A 23,354-nucleotide genomic window follows, 5' to 3' on the forward strand; every position below is an offset into this window, starting at 1 on the left:
GAACTCAAGACCTCTGGAAAAGCAGTAGCCAGTGTTCTTAACCTCTGAGCCATCTCTCCATTCCTCTACTGCCAATGTCTTAGACCATACAAGCACAGAGATAAGAAATATGCAGAAAATATTTACTAGTGGGATATTTTTAAGAAAATCTTCACAATCTAGCATCACTTTAATATCTGCCACTGACCCCAAATATATTATACAACCTGCACCACAGATAAAAGGCAGACTTTTTAAAAGGCCAGGAAGACTTGGCCCCCACTTAACTTGAATTTCATTTTTGACACTTAGTGAAAATGGAAAAAGATGAAATGAGGTTTAGTCATTTTCTCTCTTAACCATTCTATCCCACCCCCTTACACCATCACTTCAGACACCTTTCTCTAAACATCTTTAGCACAAACTTTTCTTCGCTTAAAGAAACTGATCTCTTTACTAAGAAGCACACTGGGTAAGAGGCTTAAATTTAGTAAGTCACACCACAATTTCTCCTGAGTCTCCATTTCCTTCCTTTCTTCTGTTTCTCTGGTTGTGGTGGTGTGCGCGGGTCAGTGTGGCTGTCGGGAGAGGGTACAGGTGATGTGTGGGTGAATGTATCTGGATGGGTGTGGACGTGTGTGTGGTACACGTGTGCAGGGGTGCACAGCAGGCACAGAAGCTAGAAAGGATGACGACAGATGTCTTCCTCTACTCCCTTCAGTCAGGGTCTCACAAAAACTGAAGCTTACCATCAGTGAAGTCCCAGGGTCTCACCTGTCTCTGCTTCCCATGACTGTGTTTATCTATTTGTATGGCCACATTTACCCTTTATGGGGGTGCTGAAGGCTAAAACTTGGGTCCTCATGGCTACACAAGCACTCCTCCACTAAGCCATCTCCTCAAATCCCTCACTGACCTTTAACCCCCAACCTCCTTAAATTGAAGTGCTCCTTTTTAGGAAGAAAGTTGAATACCTCTGAAAATCCAGGAAACAAAAAAAAGAAATGGTTTTGGTTCATGTTCCACTAACAAAGCTGCCTGTCTTCTCACATAAGAACTCATTTTATGTCCTTGCCCTTGCCTCACTTAGGAAAATGGGGAAAATGTATATAACATCCATTGTGAAGTTCCAATTGGCTGTATATCTCAGCCTGAAGGAGAGGACAAAGCTGGAAAGTGCTGGAAATATTATTTTAAAGGTGTTACTTTTGTTTATGTTGCATGTTTAATTCTATGAAGCTATGAGTCTTTGCCTGTCTAAAACACCTGATGTCTAATAAAGATCTGAATGGCCAATAGTTAGGCAGGAGAAAGGATAGGCAGAGAAAATATATAGGAGAAAAACTGGGAGAAGGGGTTTGGAGAAGTAGCCGAGAAGGACATCAGGGGCAGCCACCTAGCTACATAGCAATCCACAGAGTAAGAGTGAGAAAAGGAAAAGCCCAAAGGCAAAATTAGACAGGATAATTTAAGAAAAGCGGGCAATAGCCAGGCAGCGGTGATGCCTTTAATTCCAGTACTTGGGAGGCAGAGGCAAGTGGGTCTCTTTTGAGTTCAAGGCCAGCCTGGTCTACAGAGCAAGAGCAAGTTCCAGGACAGTCTCCAAAGCTACACCTAAAGCTAAAGAAGAAGGAGGAGGAGGGAAGAGGAAGGAGAAGGGAAAAAAGAAAAGTAGGCAAGAAACAAGCCAAGCTAAGGCTGGATGGCTGTAACTAAAAACAAAACTCCACGTGTGATTCATTTGGGAGCTGGGTGACAGGTCCCCCCAAGAGTCCAAAGAGCATAATAACATCATCTTACTATAGGAAAGAGTTCAAGAGGGGCATAGGGAAAAACAGTACGCTTCCTGTAGAATATGTGGGGTAACAAATAAGGGTGCTGCACCCAGGGCACCCTAAATGGAGGACAAGAATAAGGTCTTAAGATGCCAAGTCTGTTGACAGTACACTACTAGCACATCACAATGAGAGATACTTTTGAGTTTTCTGGAATAGTAAATGGCAAGAACTCATCTATTTATAAGCTAACTTAAAATATTTTAGTTATTAATTTTTTTTTTTTTTTTTTTTGGTTTTCGAGACAGGGTTTCTCTGTAGCTTTGGAGCCTGTCCTGGAACTAGCTCTTGTAGACCAGGCTGGCCTCGAACTCACAGAGATCCACCTGCCTCTGCCTCCCGAGTGCTGGGATTAAAGGCGTGCGCCACCGTCGCCCAACTAGCTATTAATTTTAAAAAAAAAATCAATGACTAAGAACCAAAGAAGTAGCTAATAATACCAACAAGAGGCAAGGACAAAGGACCTTGTACTCCCTCATTTTCTAAGTGATGGGAATATTTGGTGGTCTTTTGTTTTGTCTTGTTTTGAGACAGGGTCTCACTATATAGCTCTGACTGTCCTGAACTCTCTATGTATACCAGGCTGACCTCAAACTCACAGAGATCTACCTGTCTCTGCCTTCCAAGTGCTAGGGTTAAAGATATGTACTACCATGCCTTGCTCAGGATAACTGTGTGTGTGTGTGTGTGTGTGTGTGTGCGTGTGCACGCACATGTTCACATTTGTATATCTGTCTGATGGAAAAAGCTTCAATAATAAGTGAGATTAAATACTTTCCCAAGTAAGAGGTACATGGTGGATAGTCGTAAATATAGCTGCCTTCCAAGAAAGAGAACAATATTTGCAGGCAGAATTTTATATTCTCCAAATAAGAATAAAATGAGGCTGGGAATAGTACATGCCTTTAATTCCAGCACTCAGGAGGCAGAGCCAGATAGATTTCTCTGAGTTTGAGGTCAGTCTTGTCTACATAATGAGTTCCAGGTCAGCCAGAGCTACACAGTTAAGACCCTGTCCCAAGAAAAAATAAAATGGATAAAATATTATAAAATGTTAGCAAAATCACTCATATAAACATTGAGAGATATTAGAAATATATTAAAAAGTGATTCATTAGGTATTCCTGACTATCACGTCTGGTGTGAATATAAAATAATGCAGTCCCTTTTTAAACAGGGTAGGAGAGTTGCAAACAGAATTACCATACAAGTCAACAATTCCAATCATCTAAGGTCTGCAAGAGAACACATCTACTCACAAAAATACATATGTGAGTGTTCATAGCCACATTATAAGTAACAGCAAAAAGAAAAACAACCCGATAACCGATCAGAGTTAAATGAAATATGCATGTTTAAATAACGGAAACTACTTGACATGAAAGGAGTGCAATACTTACAAACGTGCGGCAGAATGGAAGACCCTAAAACCACCCTGCCAAGTGCAAGAAGCCAGGCATAAAAGATGGCACATTCTAGTCTTCATTTGCATGAAATATCCTGAATGGCAAGACTATAGAGGCAGATAAAGTAGTTTAGTAACTGCTTAGGGTCAGAAAGAAAGGGTAATAAGTAAGACAGATAAAGAGAACATGATTTCTGTTATGGTGATTAAAAATGTTTTTAAATATGTGGTGATGAGCTGGGCAGTGGTGGTGCAAGCCTTTAATCCCAGCATTTGGAAGGCAGAGGTGGGTGAGTGGATCGCTGAGTTTGAGGCCATCCTGGTCTACAGAGCGAGTTCCAGGACAGCCAGGGATAAACATAGAAACCCTGTCTCAAGAAACAAAACAAAAGAAGCTGACTGGCCAACAGCTGGACTGGTAGAGGTTAGGAAGGACTTGCAGACAAAAAGAGCAAGCAAAGAAGAAGGCGGGGGGGGGGGGGAGTCTCAGAATCACAAGGAGATGCAGAGAGGAGATAAATTTGCTGTACTAAGAAAAGATAACAAGGCATGTGGCAGAGTGTAGATAAGAAATATGGGTCAATTTTAAAATGTAAGAGTTAGCTAGTAACAAGCTTGAGTTATTGGGTGATCATTTATAATTAATAATAAGTCTCATTATGGTTATTTGGGAACAAAAGAGAAACTCATCTATAAGCTACCCAGGTTTCATTCCCAGCACCATAAGTTACCTATCTGTGACTCCAGTCCTCAAGGAGCTAATACTGAGTACCTCTTCAGGAATACGGTTCATGCCTTAGTCAGGGTTCCTATTGCTGTGTAGAGACACCATGACCATGGCAACTCTTATAAAGTCAACATTTAATTGGGGTGGATCGCTTATAGTTTCAGAGGCTCAGTCCATTATCATCATGGCAGGGACAATGGCAGACATGGTGCAGGAGCTGAGAGTTCTACATCTTACAGGCAACAGGAAGTCAACTGACTGTCACACGGAGTGAAGCTTGAGAAAAAGAGACCTCAAAGCCTGCCCCACAGTGAACTTCCTCCAACAAAGTCATACCTCCTAATAGTGCCACTTCCTTTGGGGGTCATTTTCTTTCAATCTACCACAGCTCACATACATACATACATACACATAGGCAAAATACTCATACACATAAAATAAAAACAAAGAAAAATACCAAAAAAGCATTGGTTTTAACTACTCAAAGGATCTCAAGTGCCTACTATATACACACTTTTCTTATTTAAACACAAAATTTCAATTTTTCTAGAGACGCATGTTTTTACATTGGGGAGAGGCATGGTCCTGAGTAGCGGTCAAAGAACAATTTACAGGAGTTGGTTCTTTCCCCATCGTGCAGGTCCCAGGCTGACTGACACCAGGTTGCCAGGCTTGGTGGCCTTTCCCTGCTGAGTCATCTTTCCAGCATCACATTTCTGTTTTTAAAACAGGGCCTCATGTAGCCCAGGCTGGCCAAAAACTTGCTATGTAGCCCAGGCTGGCCTTGAACTCCTAGTTCTTTTTTTTTTTTTTTTTTTTTTTGGTTTTTTAGAGACAGGATTTCTCTGTGGTTTTGGAGCCTGTCCTGGAACTAGCTCTTGTAGACCAGGCTGGTCTCGAACTCACAGAGATCCGCCTGCCTCTGCCTCCTGCGTGCTGGGATTAAAGGCGTGCGCCACCACCGCCCGGCTCACTCCTAGTTCTTGAACTACTGCTTTTACTTCCTGAGTTCTGGGATCATAGACATGTGTCACCACACACCAAATTTCATTTCTTAAACATAAAAGTCCTTTAAGGGGGCTGGAGAGAGATAGTTCAGAGGTTAAGAGCACTGACTGCTCTCAGAGGTCCTGAGTTCAATTCCCAGCAACCACATGGTGACTCACAACCATTTGTAATGAGATCTGGCACTATGTTCTGCAAAGTGTATATATAAATAAATAAACAATTTTTTTTTAAAAAGTCTTTTAAGGAACCACCTGTTCTATTTACTTATCTGTAGAATTTACTCTAAAGGAATAATTCTATGATTCTACAGTAAAACTACAGTTTCTAGATTTTATGTTTTAAGAAAATATCAACATACACTTCTAATTTTTTTAGATTTATTTTATAATTGTTTTGCTTGCATGTATGTTATGTCTGTGCATCAGGTATGTGCCAGATACCCACAGAGTTCAGAACAGGACATCAGATCCCCTGGAACTGGAGTTACAAACAGTTAAGAGCCACCATGTGAGTGCTGGGAACCAAACCCAGATCCTCTGGGAGAACAGCATGTACTCTTGACCACTGAGCCATCTCTCCAGCCCCAACACGTACTGTGTACTCTATGACATTTTGCTAATTCAGTCTGAAAGTTTCCAAGTATTTGCATAAAGCAGAGTACAACATTCTGACTTGATGTGTGTCATTCTGGGACAGTCTCCTACTCACTACAGGGCCACATTCCTAAATTCTTACACACTGCTTTCCAGTTCTCAAGTTCTCCCACTGATGACACTTCTAGTTCCAGTGATAACCTGATGCTAGTGTGTCCCTCAACATCCAGTCCAGGTTACTTACACAAGATGCTGATCCCGGATCTTACGCAGCTGGATCAGGTCAGGTTTGATGCTATTCATTTTTTTATCTATTTCCCGGTTGTCCAAAGCTTGTTTCTTCAAGTCCTGCTCTAGACGCACTTTGCTATCATGAATCTCCCCAAGACGTGACTTCAACTTATCAAAGTTCATCATAATTCTGTGAAAGTAGGACATATTAAGGCTAAAATAACAACAAAAGCAGAAGGGTCAAGAAGCATAAGCAGGGTCCTAATATCTTGTTGGGTTTGTTGGTCTGAGACAGGGTCTCACAAGCTACACAGGCTGGTCTTGAATTCCTGGGCTCAAGCAAACCTCTTGCCTCAGCTGAAATTATAGGTCCGTGTCACCATCCTCAGCTACTAGCGTAAGAGCATGACCATGACAGACACAGGCGTGGGCTGGATTAGGGGGTAAGCCACCATGTCTATCCTTAGTGAGTTTGCAATTGAATGGAAATGTTATACCTGGATCAGGACAGATACCACATGAACACTTACACAATACCCCTTAATGGAATGAAACACTGAGGAAGACTTTTCTGGAAAAGATTATGTCTAGCCTAAATCCTACAGGATGGGTAAGAATTAAGAACTTACAGGGATAAGAGAAAACACATAAAAAGAAGAGATGCCAGTTGGTAACATTCATTACTCCGAACAGCCAGCAGTTCCACACAACATGGCTGCGCAACTTGAGGGGTATAAACAAACAAGACAGAAACCAGAAATAAAAAAAAAAAGTTTTATTTGATTACTCACTGGGATATATTAAGCACACTCACCGTTCAATCTCTTTCTCATTCCCCTCTCTGCGAAATCGCTCAATATAGTCTTTACTGTATTGTTCTTGAGTATGACACTGTTCCTCGAATATTTTAATAGTTTCATTAAATGCTTCAATTGCAGTCCTCTTCATCTGTATTTCCTACATGAGGAAAAGAAACAATGCATACTTTATAACATTTCTGACTAGAATCCCAGCATTCAGGAGGCAAGAAGTAGGAGGATCAGGAGTTCAAGGACAGCCTCCTCTACAAAGCAAGCTTAAGGCAGCTTTAGCTAAATGAGACTCCATTTCAAAATACACACAAACACTTTGTATTTTTATAATCTTGATCTTAAAATAAGTCATGTAATTTTGATTATAATCCCTTATCAGACCAGTCATGCAGACTAGAGATGTGGCTCAGTAGAAGAGTAAGGTCTAGCAAATAAAAGGGCCTGGATTCAGTCTCTAGCAAGGGTAGAGGTGTTGAGGGAACTGGAGATGAATCTCAATTGTTAAGATCTTTTCTAGCATATACAAAGTGCTGGGTTTGATTCCTAGTACCCAGCATGGTAGCACATGTAATCCCAGCACTTAGAAGGTAGAATCCCAAGGATCAGAAATTAAAGGTCATGACTGGTTACACAGTAAATTCAAGGCCAGTCTGGATTGTATGACACCCTATCTCAAACAATCAAAAAGAATTAAGACCCTATATCAGGGCAAAACAGCCCTTTATTCAACCCTTCTCATGTAAAACATTTCAGATTATAAAATAAATTAAAAAGAACTATTACCTGAGATATGGTTAAGAACCACAGAAGTGGCTATGAGTTGCCAAGAGACCGACTTTGACCACGACTTCAAGGGTCGTTTTACTGTGTACCAATTATTACAGTACTAACCCTAAGAGCTAACTGGAAGGGTGACTGGACAAGTGAGGAGTTCATCCACCAACATGCAGTCTCATTCCCAGAAGGCTGTGGAACCTATTGATTATCACTCTCATCGCTAACTGCATGCAGAATTTCCAGATTCATCACTAGTCTGATTAGAAGAAAAAAAGCAGAGAGTATCTGCTAACATTAGATGTACAAAGATGAAACCCAAAAGCTCTACAAAACAGATTTACTAACTCCAAAGCCTCAGATAGAGTAATGTCTCTCATACATTCTGATGACCTCTGAGGATAGCAAGGTTTTAAAAATAATTTTATGTTTTATTATATTTATTTATTTATTTATTTTTGTTTGGGGTTTTTTACTTGTTTTTTGTAAGACAGGGTTTCTCTGTGTAATAGTCCAGTCCTGGAATTCGCTTTGCAGACCAGGCTAGCCTCAAACTCACAGAGATCCATCTGTCTCTGCCTTCCAAGTGCTGGAATTAAATGCATAAGCCGGCACCACCCAGCTATTTATTTTTTTGTGTCTATGCCCATGTGCACAGCTTTCCTGAATATTTATAATTCTATTAATTCTCTTACAAGTAGGATAGGTTTTCTACTACCTCATATATACTGACTTCAATTAATGGTCACTGAGAACACACTACACAAGTACTACCTGATGGATAATTAAGAGGCTTTGTGAAACTGAAGCTGTCCCCCGCGACTCAGAGCGCACTGACTTCTAAACTCTGCTTAGGTTTGGCTTCATGTCACAGTAGAAGAAACCAAACGAAGATAATTTAAAAAAATTATTATATTATGGGGAGGCATGTTGCATGCCATGACATGCATGTAGAGGTCAGAGGACAATTTGGTAAAATTGATTCTTTTCTTCTACTTTTTCATGGGGGTCAGAGTTCAAATGCAGGTCTCCAGGCTATTGTTGCAAATACCTTTACCTGCTCAGCCATCCCTTTTGCCTTTAACTAATTTTGTTGTTGCTGTTTGGTTTTGTTTGCTTTGTTTTTTGGATAGATCTCACTAAGTTATTAGTTGCCCAGGCTGGCCACTAATCTGAAGTCCTCCTGCCTTAGTCTCCTATTGTTTGTGATCATATAAACCTAGTATAAACCTAGTAATATGTTACAATTTTATTTTTTTGTTTTGTTTTGTGACATGGTCTCTCATGTAGCCCAGACTGGCCTCCTCCATTTCCCTTAAAAAAAAAAAAAAAAAAAAAAAAAAAAAAAAAAAAAGAGCAGACGTTCCAGGCATATCAACTGAACATGGCATTACAAGTTAAAATAAGACTAGGTACAAACTTTTCTATTTAGACTGAACAAGACAACCCAGTGGGAGGAAAAGGGTCCCAAGAGCAGGCAAAAGACACATCCCCATTCCCACTGTTAGGAGCTCCACAAGAACACGAAGCTACACAACCATAACATATGCAGACAACCTAGCATACAGTCTCTGTGAGCCCCTATGAGTCCTGCTTAGCAGATCCTGTTGGCCATGCTTTCCTGGCTTCCTCAAGCCCTCTGGCTCCTATGAGAGTGATCATAGCAATGACTCCCAGGAATGGGGGATATGGAGCCTGAACTGCCCATCCTCTATAACCAGACAAGGCTGGAAAGCAGTGGGACAGGGACACCAACCCAGCCACAGAACCCCTGACTTACAATCTGTCCTGCCTGCAAGATGTGCTGCTGGGGCAATGGCGGTGCAGAACTTGTGACTGGTCCAATCTGAAGCCCTGTCATGAAAGGAAGCCCATACCTGACACTGCCTGGATGGACAGGAACAGAGGCCAGAGACCCAGGACAGAACAAAAATGGCTATCAGAAAAAATAAGAAGTCAATGAAATGATTCCTGATGATATTCTGCTATACTCTAATACAGTGCCTGGTCCAGCTGTCATCACAGAGGTGTCACCCAGCAACTGATGGGAGCAGATGCAGAGACCCACAGCCAAACACTAGGCAAAGCCAGGGAAACCCCACAGAAGAGGGGGAGGAAAGTCTGTTGGAGCCAAAGGGTTGAGGACACTTATTTATTTTTACCATGTGTGTGCCTGGTGTCTAGACCTTAATTTCCAGTCTCAACATCTTTCACTTTGGCACTCCAGACAGCTTAACTGTGATGAGCTAGTATGTGATGGCAGAAGAGAGAAAAAGTTATTAAGACTTTTACATACTGAATCCATTAAAGTGATCAACTTATATGGATGGTAAAATAGCCACTCATAATATAAGGTTTTATAGTTAGTAAATTATGGGATTTTTCTCCCAGGGCTAGAAAGCAAAACCAGGAAACTACATATGATAAATAAGCATTTTCTCAATGACCTGTACCCCAAGTATTGTCTCTTTTATTTTATGTGACTTGAAAAGAAAATGTAAAAAATAATCATTAATAGGCATAAAACATTTAAAAATGTAATCTTGGACAGTATATAACAAAGGGACAGGGCATGCTGGCACAAACTTTTGATGTTAGCAGAAGTACACAGATCCCTGTAAGTTCAAGGCTAATCTGGTCTACATAGTGGGTCCAGGCTATCTAGGACTATATAGTGAGACACACTGACTCAAAAAAAGTGGGAGACAAGCAGGGGCAGAGATACATAATAATAGTGTTTATATAACATTATAAAGAGTGCCGGGCAATGGTGGCACACGCCTTTAATCCCAGCACTCGGGAGGCCGAGGCAGGTGGATCTCTGTGAGTTCGAGACCAGCCTGGTCTACAGAGCTAGTTCCAGGACAGGCTCCAAAGCCACAGAGAAACCCTGTCTCGAAAAACCAAAAAAAAAAAAAAAAAAAATTACAAAGATTTTTTAACCATAAATTAACCCAATTATATACATACTAGGCATAATAAAGAATACTCTAAAATATAGATAATTCTTAGGTAAAAATATAATATTCTCCAAAATATATCACATTAGGCCATAAAACAAGTTTTAGTAAATTTTATCTTATTTTTTAGATTTATTTAATTGTATATGTATGACTGTTTTGCATTTTTGTATGTATGTGCACCACAATCATGCCTGATGCCTTCATGTCAGGGGAAAGCATCAGATTTACACAATAGTTACAAATGGTTGTGAACCAACATGTGGGTGCTGGGAACCAAACCCAAAGCCTTTGCAAGAACAAGTGCTCTTAAACGTTGAGCCATCTCTCTAGCCCCAAATTTTTATCATACAGAGGATCTCCTATGATCCACAGTGAAAAGAAAGTAGAAATCAATCATAGAAAAAAAACTAAAAAGTAACAAATATTCAGAAACTAAATAACATGCTGTTAAACAACTAATGGCTCAAAAAATAAATGACAAAGGCCAGCCAGGTGTGATGATGTATCCTTTAATCCCAAAAGGCTTGTGGGGCAACAGTAGATAGATCTCTGTAAGCTCCAGGCTACCCTTGTTCTAGGCTAGCAAGGACTACATAGTGAGACCACCTCATACAATAAAAACAATAATAATTATAATATTAAATAATAATAAAAGACAGGTGATATTAGAAAATGCCTTGTGATAAATGAAACCTAAGCAATTCATTAGAAAGTTTATGGGATATGGCAAAAGCAGTATTCAGAGAATTTCATACATATAAAGACCTATGATTAAAAAGGGTAGAGAGAGACTGGGGGTGAAAAGGGTCAATAGATGTGCTGGTTCCTTTTATTAGCTTGACACAAGGTAGGGCCATCTCAGAAAAGACAACCTCATTGAGAAAATGCTTGCATCACATTCACCTGTGTTGTGGATTAAGATCATTGTTAAATAAAAGCAAACTGGCAGATAGCTGGGCAGTAAGAAACTGGGGGAGCCAGCCTGATACAGAATGCTGGGAAGAGGAAGGGCAGAGTCAGAGAGTCGCTGGCAAGCACAGAGAAGCAAAATGAGAATGCCATGTTAAGAAAAGGTACTAAGCCATGTAGCAAAGTATAGATAAAAATATGGGTTAATATAAGTGTAAGAGTTAGCAAGTAACAAGCCTGAGCTATTGGCCAAGCATTTACAAGTAATATTCAGCCTCCGAGTCAACTATATGGGAAGAAGCCACTGAGACCTGGCATTTGGGAGAGAAAGGTTCAGTCAGGAGAGAAATGTAATCTGCAGAACTATAGGAAAGTCTGTGGATCATTTTCTAGATGAATAATTGATATGGGCAGACCCCGCCCACTGTGAGTAGTACCACCCCTGAACAGTTGTCCTGAGTTGTCAAAGAAAGCTAACTGAGCAAGCCATGGGGAGCAAGTCAGAAAGCAGCATCCTGCAGGTCTCTGCTTCACCTCCTGCTGACTTCCCTTGAGGATGGACTACAACTGTAAGCTGAAACAATCTCTTCCTTCCCAAGTTGTTTTTGGCCATGCGCTTTATCCGAGTAAAAGAGAGCAAACTGACAGTGGGTAAATAGGCCCGGCAATTTCTGACCTGCAGAAGTGCACAGTGACAATAGGGTCCTCACACATACTAATTGCAAGTTATTTTAAAAGAGGAAGCATCTCAAATCAATAATCTAACTGGATGACTTAAGGAACCAGGAAAAAAGAAAAAATGCAAAACAAGGAGAAGGAAGGAAACAATAAAGATTAGAGAAAGGCAGCAAAACAAGGAATGGTGGCACACGTGTAATACCAGGCCCCAATGCAGAGGCAGAAGGAACAGGGATTCAGTGTCACCTTCAACTACACTGGGCTAAATGAGAGAGGGTCTCAAAGAAACAGAAACAAAAGAGGAAAGAAGAAAGTAAGTAAAGAGAGGTAGGAAAAGAAACCCTGTCTCCAAAAACATTAAAAAAAGAAAAAGAAAAAAAAGACTCAAAGAAGGATCATTACTACAAACTCTATAAAATAAACAGAAATAAAGACTTTAAAACAGAAAACCTCAGGCTGGAGAGATAGCCATGTGGTTAACAGCATTTACTGTTCTTGACAAAGACCTACATTTGATTCCCAGCACCCATGATGACTCGCAGCCATCCATAACTCCAGTTCTGATGGCCTCTTCTGACCTCTATCACCAGGTATGCACGGGGTGTACAAACACGCAAGCAAAACACTCATACACATTTGATAAATTTGTCTTAAAAAGCATAAAACTGCCAGGTGGTGATGGCACATGCCTTTAATCCCAGCACTTGAGAGGCAAAGGCAGGTGGTTTTATGTGAGTTCAAGACCAGCCTAGTCTACAGAGAGAGTTCCAGGACAGCTAGGGCTGTTATACAGAAAAACCCTGTCTTGAAAAACCAAAAGGAAAAAAAAAAAGAAAGAAAACAAAATGAAAGAAAAAAGAAAAAAAGCATAAAACAAGCCAGGTGAGATGGCACACCTTTAATCCCAGCAGCAGACGGATCTCTGAGTTTGAGGCCAACCTGATTTACAGAGTGAGCTCCAGGTCAGCCAGAGCTACACAGAGAAACCCTGGGAGGGGGCTTCCTTTTCCTTCCTAGTCTTCCTTTCTTTTACTAGAAATATGACGATAATGGCTCATGTTAGATTCAAGGAGAGCATAAAACAGAAAATCCCAAGAATGAAACAGCATTGTACTTCCCATATGGACAAAAATTTATTTCTATCTCAAGAATTTGTCATTTTGTTAATTTTTATAATTTACAACTATTTATTTAGTATTACCTAATTTTTAAAAAAGTTTGGAGACAGTTACCATGTATCCCAGGTAAGTTTCCAGCTGGCTACTTGAATTTCTGATCCTCCTGCTTCCAGATCCCCAATGCACCACCACACCCTGCTTTCTGTGATGCAAGGATCTCACTCGATAGGCCAAGAGTGTGCACTCTACCAGTTAAGCCACATTCCGCAGCCCTAGTTAACACAGCTAGAAAATTCCACCTTTAACAACAACAAAATGAGTGGGAGTCTCTGTATCACCAAAATCTCCCCTGGCAGTTCAGATGGGAGGACAGCAGACGACCCAGGCAAGCGCTGAGAGCCGAAGGCTGTCCTCACACAGTGCTCTCACCTGAGACGTCCTAGTGTACTCCTCATACAGCCTGTCGTACTCTCTGCTCTTCTCCTGGTACTGTGAGTGGAACTCCTGCAGGTTCCTACCTACTGCATCAATGTTATCTTCCTTTACCAGCTGATCCTGCACAGGCAGACAAAAACAAAATGAACAACAGTATGAGTTCTGACATGCTTTTCCACGTCTATTTACATTCAAATTATATTTCAATTTCAGAAGTTACTGTTTACTACAAAGCACCAAAAACACATTTGACTTTATGAGAATTTTGTTTTGTTCTGTTTCTTGAGACAGAGTCTCACTGTGCAACCCAGGCTGGCCTGGAGTTCATAGCATTCCTCGCCTTTCTAATGCTGGAATTAAAGATACGCACCACCCATCCATCTGACAAGAAAAATACTCTTTAGTGACAATGAGATCAGATTTTAAGTCAGGTAAAATATTTTATTTTAAAAATTAAGAAATAAGGGGCTAGCCGGGCGGTGGTGGCGCACGCCTTTAATCCCAGCACTCGGGAGGCAGAGGCAGGCGGATCTCTGGGAGTTCGAGGCCAGCCTGGTCTACAAGAGCTAGTTCCAGGACAGGCTCCAAAGCTACAGAGAAACCCTGTCTCGAAAAACCAAAGAAAAAAAAATAAAAAAAAAAAAGAAATAAGGGGCTAGCCGGGCGGCGGTGGCGCACGCCTTTAATCCCAGCACTCGGGAGGCAGAGGCAGGCGGATCTCTGTGAGTTCGAGGCCAGCCTGGTCTACAAGAGCTAGTTCCAGGACAGGAACCAAAAGCTACAGAGAAACCCTGTCTCGAAAAATCAAAAAAAAAAAAGAAGAAGAAGAAAAAAAAAGAAATAAGGGGCTAGAGAAATGGCTCAGTGCTTAAGAGCACTGGCTGCTCTTCCAGAGAACCTGGGTTTGATTCTCAGTACCCATATGGTGGCTCACAGCCATCTCTAACATCAGTTCCAGGGGATCCAATCCTCTTCTGGATTCAGTAGGCATCATTCACATGTATAAATGCACAGACATACAGGCAGGCAAAAACAAAGTAAAATATAACAAAACTTTAAAAAAGAAATAGTACTGGAGGGATTGGAGAGATGGTTCAGTGGTTGGGAGCACTTGTTGCTCTTTCAGAGGACCCAAGCTCATTCCCAGCACCCACTTCCAGCAGTTTACAACTATCTGTAACTCTAGCTTCAGGAGAGGGCTGTCATGTCTTCTGGCCTTTGCAGGCACAGGCACACAGACACAAGGGCACACACGTGCACACACACAGAGTTTTAAATTAAAGAAGGAAGGAAGGAGGGAAGGAAGAGGGAAGGAAGGAAGGAAGATAGGTATAGGGCTGGAGAGATAGCTCAGTCTGTAAAGTACTTTTTACATAAACATGAAAACCGGAATCTGATTCTCAGCTCCAAAGTATAAACTGAGGTTTTGTGCTACATGCTTAAATCCCACTGCTAGGGAGGTAGAAATGGGTAGATCCCTGTAGCTCAAGGGTCATCCAATCTAGGCTAATCAGTAAACTCCAGGTTCCAATGAGAGACCCTGACTCAAAACAAAAAGGTGGGTAACTCCTGAGGACTAACACCCAAGGATGACTGCTGGCGTCAACATACATCCTCCCCTGTTGTAGGATATTAGTTGAAGAAGTTACATTCATTTATACTGTGAAATATTTGTTTAATGATGCAAAGATGTGTTGTATTCTTTTATGTTGCATTTGTTTAACTCTGTGAAGCTGTGTTACTTTGCCTGTCTAAGACATCTGATTGGTCTAATAAAGAGCTAAACAGCAAAGAGCTGAACAGCAAAGAGCTAGGCAGAAGGATGACAGGCAGGACTGGCAGGCAGAGAAAATAAACAGAAGGAGAAAAAGAGACTAGAAGGAACGAAAAAAGAAGGGGAAGACACCAGGGGTCAGCCACACAGTCACACAGCCAGACACGGAGCAAGAAGTAAAGAAAGGTATACAGAGCCGGGCGGTGGTGGCGCACGCCTTTAATCCCAGCACTTGGGAGGCAGAAGCAGGCGGATCTCTGTGAGTTCGAGGCCAGCCTGGTCTACAAGAGCTAGTTCCAGGACAGGAAACAAAAGCTACGGAGAAACCCTGTCTCGAAAAATCCCCCCCCCCCCAAAAAAAAGGTATACAGAATAGAGAAAGGTAAAAGCCCAGAGGCAAAAGGCAGACAGGCTAATTTTAAAAAGCTGCCTAAAAATAAGACTCCGTGTATTTATTCGGGACCTATGTGGTGGGCCCCCAAAGAGTAAAAAACAAAACAAAACACAACTCACTCACCTCTTGCACTCACTCATTCACGCACACACATATACACACACAGGTAAGATATGATAACAAAATCTAAAATCCTAGAACTCAGGAGAAGGGGCAGGATGATCAGAAATTTAAGGTCGCCATCAGTTACATGGCAATTTCAAAGTCAACATACCTACTACATAAAACCCTATTTCAAAACACAGAAACAAAAAAAACCCCACTAAACTTAAATACCTAAAATGCTACTTAGGAAATATGTCTTTTTTGGTGAGATAGGGTTTCACATAGCCCTACTGGGCTGGAACTCACAGAGATCCACCTGCCTCTGCGGGATTAAAGGCAAGCACTACCATACCCAGGATTAATTAGGAAAATAATTATAAACTAGTCTTCTTTTTAACCAATAAGCCTGATAAATAGAATAAAATTATATGAAATAATGCTATGAAGATCGTCTATGGTCATACCTGTTGGTACCTGGACACTGGGTACATCAGCTTCACATCGAGTTTGGGATTGTACTGAGCAAGAGACTCATGGTGATAGTGGTTAATGAGCTCCACCACAGAGTTAAATGTCAGGGGATCAGAAAAGCCATATTTACCATCCTGATGATAGATCTTTATCAATTTATTATTTCCTCCCTTCCTGTGAACAACAAAACAATAACTGTAGCATTTTCCCCAGAATTCTCTTAAAACAATTTCATATAAAGATATAAAATTTTAATTCACATCAAATATTATTATGCTAGTAAGCTTAGAGGTAGTAAATCAGCATATATTAACAATAAGTTTGCAAGTATACATTCCTTTTTGTTGTTGTTTGTTTTTTTGAGACAGGATTTCTCTGTGTAGCCCTGGCTGTTCTGGAACTCACTTTGTAGACCAGAGATCCTCCTGCCTCTGATTCCCAAATTCTGGGATTAAAGATGTGCACCACCACCACCTGGTACATATTATTTTCTTACCTACTTTTCTTTCTTTCTTTCTTTTTTTGATTTGTTTTGTTGTGCGTTTTGACACAAAGTCTCTCTGTAGCAATGGCTGTCCTAGAACTTGTTCTGTGGATCAGACTTGTCTTGAGCAACAACAGAGATATAGCTGCCTTTTCCAAGTGCAGGGCCAATACACCTGGCCTTTCTTTCTTTCTTTCGTTTTTTTTTTCTATTTGTTTTGTGTTTAGTTATTAAAAATCAACACATGTAGGTTGGACGTGTAGTGCACATCTTTAATCCTAGGCCTCTGGGTCCCAGGCCACCTTGTACAGCGAGTTCCAGGACAGCCAGGAATACATAGATCCTGTCTCAAAAACAAAATCAAGCAAAAAACCCAAACGTATACAACATTCAGTATCAAAAAAAATTAGCTCAAAATATTACTTAAAAATAACAAAAACATAAGAAAATTATTTCTTTTGGTTATTTTGTGAATTCTTTTTTTAATTTTGTCATGGAGAACAAAAACAGTCTCTTAGGGCAGCTCTATCAAGCAGAAGCAGAAGCCAGCTCCGTATAAAGAGAACTATAAATGTATGTCTCAGTATCACCAAAACACTCAAGGTTACTACAGATAGAATTTGATGCTTAAGTAGCTCAGACCACCTTTATTGAGTCAAACCCAAACAACCCCTTAAAAGAGCACTCTTAAGAGCATGTGTGGTAGCACATCCTATAATACGAATCCTTTGAAGGAGGGCCACAAGCGTGAGGCTGGTATGTCTGGGCTACGAGGCAAGACCTTGCCCCATAAAAGAAAGCCAAAGAGAAGAAAATAAAATAAAGGGAAATAAGAAGATAAAAAGAATTTCTAACTAAAATTAAAATTCTAATCAAAATGGCAATGTTTTTTTATAAGCCCCTGGAAGCATAATCTAAACTCTCATCAGGTTGATTCATTATATAACAGCAAAATACTGTGCTACTCCCATCCAATTTTCTAGTAGCACCATGAAAAGCAGGAGAGGTTTTATGTTTCTTTATGCTATGCATTTATTATGTATGACAGATGATACACTGGGATTTGCAAAAGACTAAACAAGATAGGTCTATGGGCTGGTTAAATCTCAAATCACCCAAGGCGTAAGTCAGTATCTGATGGATGATGAACTATTCCTATAAAATGCACATTAAAAGGGCTACCTAATCATTTGTGATTACTATAGATATATACCCACACATATACTGAAAATAAATCCAGGATGGTCTCTATTAAATTTCATTCAAATCAGCTGGCTGAACATCTGCAGAGGGCATGGGGTCCCAGTGCTCACAGAGAAGCACTAGGGAAACCAGGAATGTTAAACAAACAGGTATAACCTGTTTTCCACCCAGAAATCTGGGAATGGATGTTAATAACCTGGTGTGGTGGTTTGAATAAGAATGCCCCATAGGCTCACAGATTTGAATGCTTGCACCAGAGAGTGGCGCTATTTGAAAAGATTCAGAGGTGTGTTTTGTTAGAGGAAGTGTGTCACTGGAGTGAGCTGAGGTTTCAAAAGCCTCTGCCAAGCCTCTGTCAACCCCAAAGCCTCTCTTTTCCTGCTGCCTACAGATTCAGATGTAGAACTCACAGCTCCTTCTCCAACAACAGCTCTGCCTGCATACTGCCATGCTCCCAAGCATAATAGACTAAACCTCTGAAACTGTAAGCAAGCCCCAATTAAATGCTTTCTTTTATTAGAGTTGCTATGGCCATAGTGTCTCTTCACAGCAATAGAACACTGACTAAAACAACTGGTAATCTTTGCTATCTGTAGGGCCAGTCTTTTTTTTTTTTAAGATGTATTTATGTATATGAGTGCTCTGTCTGAATGTTTGTCTGCACACCTGTTAAGGGCATCAGATTCCATTCTAGATGGTTGTGAGTCACCGTGTGGTTGTTGGGAATTGAACTCAGGACCTCAGAAAAAGCATCCAGTCTTCATAACCGCTGAGCCATCTCTCCAGTCCCCTGTACGGTCTGTCTTAACCTGAATCCCCCAGACTATATTTGTTTATCACAGACTCTTCGTAGATCTGAGAAGCATTTCGGAGAAGCATTGCTTCTCAGTCATAAAACCCGTCCTTATGGAAGATGTCACATGTAATTTACAACAGCCTAAGTAACCTCTGTTATCTTAGGGCCAGGACACTCCTGACTCCCACAGGCATTGTGTTTACGTCAGTTATTCTCCCTAGGCCCTAATCTTGAGCACTGTTTCTAAATCAATGGACCCCATCATTTGGAAGAGGCCATATGTACTTTGTAAAGAGTTTTGATGTAAAGGCCAGGCAGTGGTGGCACACGCCTTTAATCCCAGCACTCAGGAGCCAGAGGCAGACGAATCTCTGTGAGTTCGAGGCCAGCCTGATCTACGAAAACTAGTTCCAGGACAGGCTCCAAAGCTACAGAGAAACCCTGTCTGGAAAAAACAACAACAAGAACAAAAAGTTTAGATGTAAACATGTCTTAAGCTTTGCTGTACATGCAGAGCTGAGTCAATTATCATCAAGAAACTTTTTTCCAAAATTGTGCTGTACTTCAATAGTCTAAATCGAACTGCCCAGGGTAAGACTCTTTAAGTTCAAACCAACACTGGCTACTAAGTCACGTTGACCCAAATTTCCTTCCTGCCTCACTCAGATGGTTTCTCTACTCTGCTGGCCCTGTTGTTTACAGACCCCACAAACATCTACACAAAGTGCTATGGACTCAATGACAAACAAGCCATATACAGCCCATACTCTCACAGAACTTAAAAGTCCATATGTCTGTGGTTGGGGGAGGAGAGGGCTGCATTCTGATTTTTGAGTTGTGAGGTTTTTTTGTTGTTGTTGTTTGGGTTTTGGCTTTTTGTGACAGAGTTTTATACTGTCACCCAGGTTGGCTTAAAATGTGCTGTGTAGATAAAGTTGGCCTCAAATTTGTGGCAATCCTCTTCCCTCAGGCTAAAAATAGAAAATTAAAGAAGGGTTACAGAGACAGCTCCTCAGGTATGGGTCCTTGCCACCAATACTGACAACTTCAGCTCAATCCACAGAACCTACTTGGTAGAAGGAAAAAACCAGCACCCATAAGTTGCCCTTTGACCTCCACAAGCACACTATGGCATACAGACACACACACACACACACACACACACACACACACACACACACACATATATATGTTACGGGAGGTCCTCCCACTCCTCCAGCCTATCGCTGCTGAGATACCAGCCCATTGGGGCGTGGTCTCTCTCCCTTTAAAAAAGCGGCCACTTCCCTCTCCTCTCTCTCTTCACTTCCTGCTCAGCAGGCGACTAGACTCCCTTCCTGGTTGCGCAGAGGGCTGACGGTGATCTGTAAGTTTTTTCCCCTTTAAATAAATACCACCCTATTAATCATAATTCCAAACTGGTGTGGCATTGTTTATGACTTACGCCATCACACATATGCACACACAAAGAAATTTTAGAAAGTAAAAATACAAATAAAGTTCCAGGATACATAGTAACACCATCTTTAAAAAAATAAAGAAACAGGGCTGGAGAGCAGGCTCAGAGGGTAAAAGCATTGCCTGCTCTTCCAAAGGTCCTGAGTTCAATTCCCAGCAACCACATGGTGGCTCACAACCATCTGTAATGAGGTCTGGTGCCCTCTTCTGGCCTGCAGGCATACACACAGACAATATTGTATACATAATAAATAAATGAATATTTAAAAAACAAACAAGCAAACAAAGAAACAGCAAGGAGGTCAGTGATCCTGGTTCTGACTAACCAAAGGAGAGAAGAGCAACAGAAGAGGAGGCATCAGGTCATGTGATGGCTTGGAGACTCTAGTAAGGATTTAAAAAAAAAAAAAAAGACTCACTATTTTTAATTATATGTGTGTGGCTCGAACTTGCAGGTGTCTGATGAGGCCAAAGGCTTCAGATCCTCTGGAGCTAGATTTACAGAGGGTTCTGAGCTGCAGGAAGGAGGTGCTGGGGACAGAATCTAGGTCCTCTGCTTCATCTCAAGAAGCCCATTCACCTGTAACTCAGCTCCAGATCAGCTAGCTGCCTCTTCTGGCATTCACAGGCACTTGTACATGCACTTACCCAAACAAAAACACATAATTAAATCTTTTTTGAAAATAGCATTTCAAAATAAGGTTTCCAAATAAAATTATCAACAGATCCAATAAGCATTGGGCCTGGCAAAGTAAAACCTTGAATAAAATCTAAAAAGGTTTTAACCAACAATAAGTTCATAAATCCAACTAAATGAACCACAGATAAGGCCAACTTTGGTGGCACGTATCTTTGATCACAGCAGAGATGGGATCTCTGTGAATCTGAGGCCAGCCTGATCTACAGAGCAAGTTCTAGGACAGGTTCTAAAGTTATAGAGTAACCCTGTACCAAAAACAAACAAAACAAAAAAAGTACTATATTCATGTATCACATTGTTTATGGTGGTCAGGAGACAATGCTCAAGATTAGTTCTTTCCTTCCACCCTGAGGTTCCCAGGACTGAACAAGTAATCAGGCTTGGCAACAAACATTTTCACCCAGTAAGCCATCTCCCCAGTCACCTGCCCTTGTTGCAGCTGTTGCTTTTCTTTCTTCAAGACAGCTTCTCACTGTGCAGCTCCAGCGGGCCTGGAACTCACTCTGTAGACCAGGCTGGCCTTGAATTCAGAGATCTGCCTGCTTCTGCCTCACAAGTGCTGGGATTAAAGGCATGTGTCACTAGTGCCTCTTCCTTCTTAATACATCATTCTCCCATGACTCTGATGATGTTACTCTATGCTTTTACTTTCTCAAACTATTCCTCTTCAGTCTGTTTTCTGGCTATATAATTATTCTCTTTTAAAAAAAATTGTCAAGCCGGGCGGTGGTGGCGCACGCCTTTAATCCCAGCACTCGGGAGGCAGAGGCAGGCGGATTTCTGTGAGTTCGAGACCAGCCTGGTCTCTAGTTCCAGGACAGGCTCCAAAACCACAGAGAAACCCTGTCTCGAAAAAAAAAAAAAAAAAAAAAAAAAAAAATTGTCAGGTGGGGAAGTATCTCAAAGGTTAAGAGCACTGGCTGCTCTTCCAGAGGTCCTGAGTTCAATTCCCAGCAGCCACATAGTGGTTCACAACCATCTATGGTGAGACCTGGTGACCTCTTCTGGCCTGCAGGCATACGTGCAGGCAGAACACTGTACATAATAAATAAACTTGTAAATAATTGTCTCTAGCTTGTTTCCCTTCTAATTTCAAATCTCACCTTCACTGAATACTCTGTCCGACAATGAAGTCAACCACAGTATGGTCTTCGCATTTGTCAGAGTCATTGCATCTTCCCCCAAACTGCTGGGTTTGTTTTTTGGTTCCCTCCCCTGAGGACACCTATCTGGCTGGCGATTTTTAATCCTTCAGCTCTCAGGGATCATCACCTCAAAAGTCCTCCTTAAACTCCTTCCCGTATTCACCAGCACATCATGCTCCCTGTGCAGTATTTCACAGGCTATGAAGTCATTTCATTTCACTTCTTTTTTTTTTTTAATGAGCTTATTTCGTCTTCCTAAGTTCACTCCCTTTCTCTCACCAAGAATAAAAACATGACAAGAGGGCATATCATGTCGTCATTTTCTTTGCCTAGAAGAGCACTTGAACACCGTCAGAACTCGACAGATGTTAAGAGATTAAGCAATAAATCTTCAATTCAATGCTGAATAACTTTCACTTTTTAAAAGCCTCCTAAGTATATTTATTATCTTGTTATTTTAAGACTGGGCCTCATATTGGCCAGGTTGATCTCATACTCATTATGTAGCCAGGTCTGACCTTGAATTTAGGACCCTCATAGGATTCTGCTGAGATTATAGGCATGCATCAGCACACCTGATCCCAAGAATCAAACTCAGGGTGGTGGTGCCACACTCGGGAGGCAGAGGCAGGCATATCTCTGTAAGTTCCAGGAAAGCCAGGGCTACACAGAGAAACCTTGTCTTGAAAAACAAAAAATGCAAAATGAAAGAAAAAGAATCAAATTTGGGTCTCTTAAATGCTAGACAAGCACTCCTCAACTGAGCTACATCCCCAACCTGTTTCTTTTTCTTTTTTTTTTTAAAGATTTATTTATTTATTCATTCATTTATTTATTTATTTATTTATTATGTATACAATATTCTTTCTGCGTGTATGCCTGAAGGCCAGAAGAGGGCACCAGATCTCATTTCAGATGGTTGTGAGCCACCATGTGGTTGCTGGGAATTGAACTCAGGACCTTTGGAAGAGCAGGCAATGCTCTTAACCGCTGAGCCATCTCTCCAGCCCCCCAAGCTGTTTCTTCTTTTAAAATATAGCCACAACTTCTCTCCACTTACCTACAATATTAAATAGAAACTCCAAATTTTAAAATTCAAGGCTCTCTAAGCTCCCAAACCTTCTATCCCCTACCCGTCCTCTTAACAAACTTTTCCATAGCCAGAATCCAAGCCAAATGGAGCTGCATCACACAAAAAATGGCTCCAACTTCTCACTCCACCTTCCCTTGCTGCTAGTGTTATCTACTTTTACAACACATATCCCTGATTCTACATATAAAATATAATTTCTTCCATAAAGTCAGCTTTCAATATGCCCTTAACGGTAGACCTCTTTTCTTTCCCTGAAGCATGTTT

General features: G+C 41.1%; 1 protein-coding gene across 2 annotated transcripts in view; it reads right to left on the minus strand.

The window, feature by feature from the left end:
• LOC121448002 (phosphatidylinositol 3-kinase regulatory subunit gamma) overlaps nt 1-23,354 on the minus strand; it is a 74,513-nt gene that overhangs the window by 13,544 nt on the left and 37,615 nt on the right. For both annotated transcript variants that reach the window (XM_041651530.1, XM_041651531.1), the window contains 4 exons: nt 16,205-16,385; nt 13,462-13,587; nt 6,593-6,735; nt 5,792-5,968 (listed from right to left, as the gene is read on the minus strand). In XM_041651530.1, the coding sequence (XP_041507464.1) occupies nt 5,792-5,968; nt 6,593-6,735; nt 13,462-13,587; nt 16,205-16,385 (627 nt within the window). The remainder of the gene's footprint in view (nt 1-5,791; nt 5,969-6,592; nt 6,736-13,461; nt 13,588-16,204; nt 16,386-23,354) is intronic.

The sequence above is a fragment of the Microtus oregoni genome, unplaced genomic scaffold (assembly GCF_018167655.1).
Source record: "Microtus oregoni isolate MIOR12 unplaced genomic scaffold, Mior012 000005F_ref0000423, whole genome shotgun sequence".
In the NCBI taxonomy this organism is placed as follows: Eukaryota; Metazoa; Chordata; class Mammalia; order Rodentia; family Cricetidae; genus Microtus; species Microtus oregoni.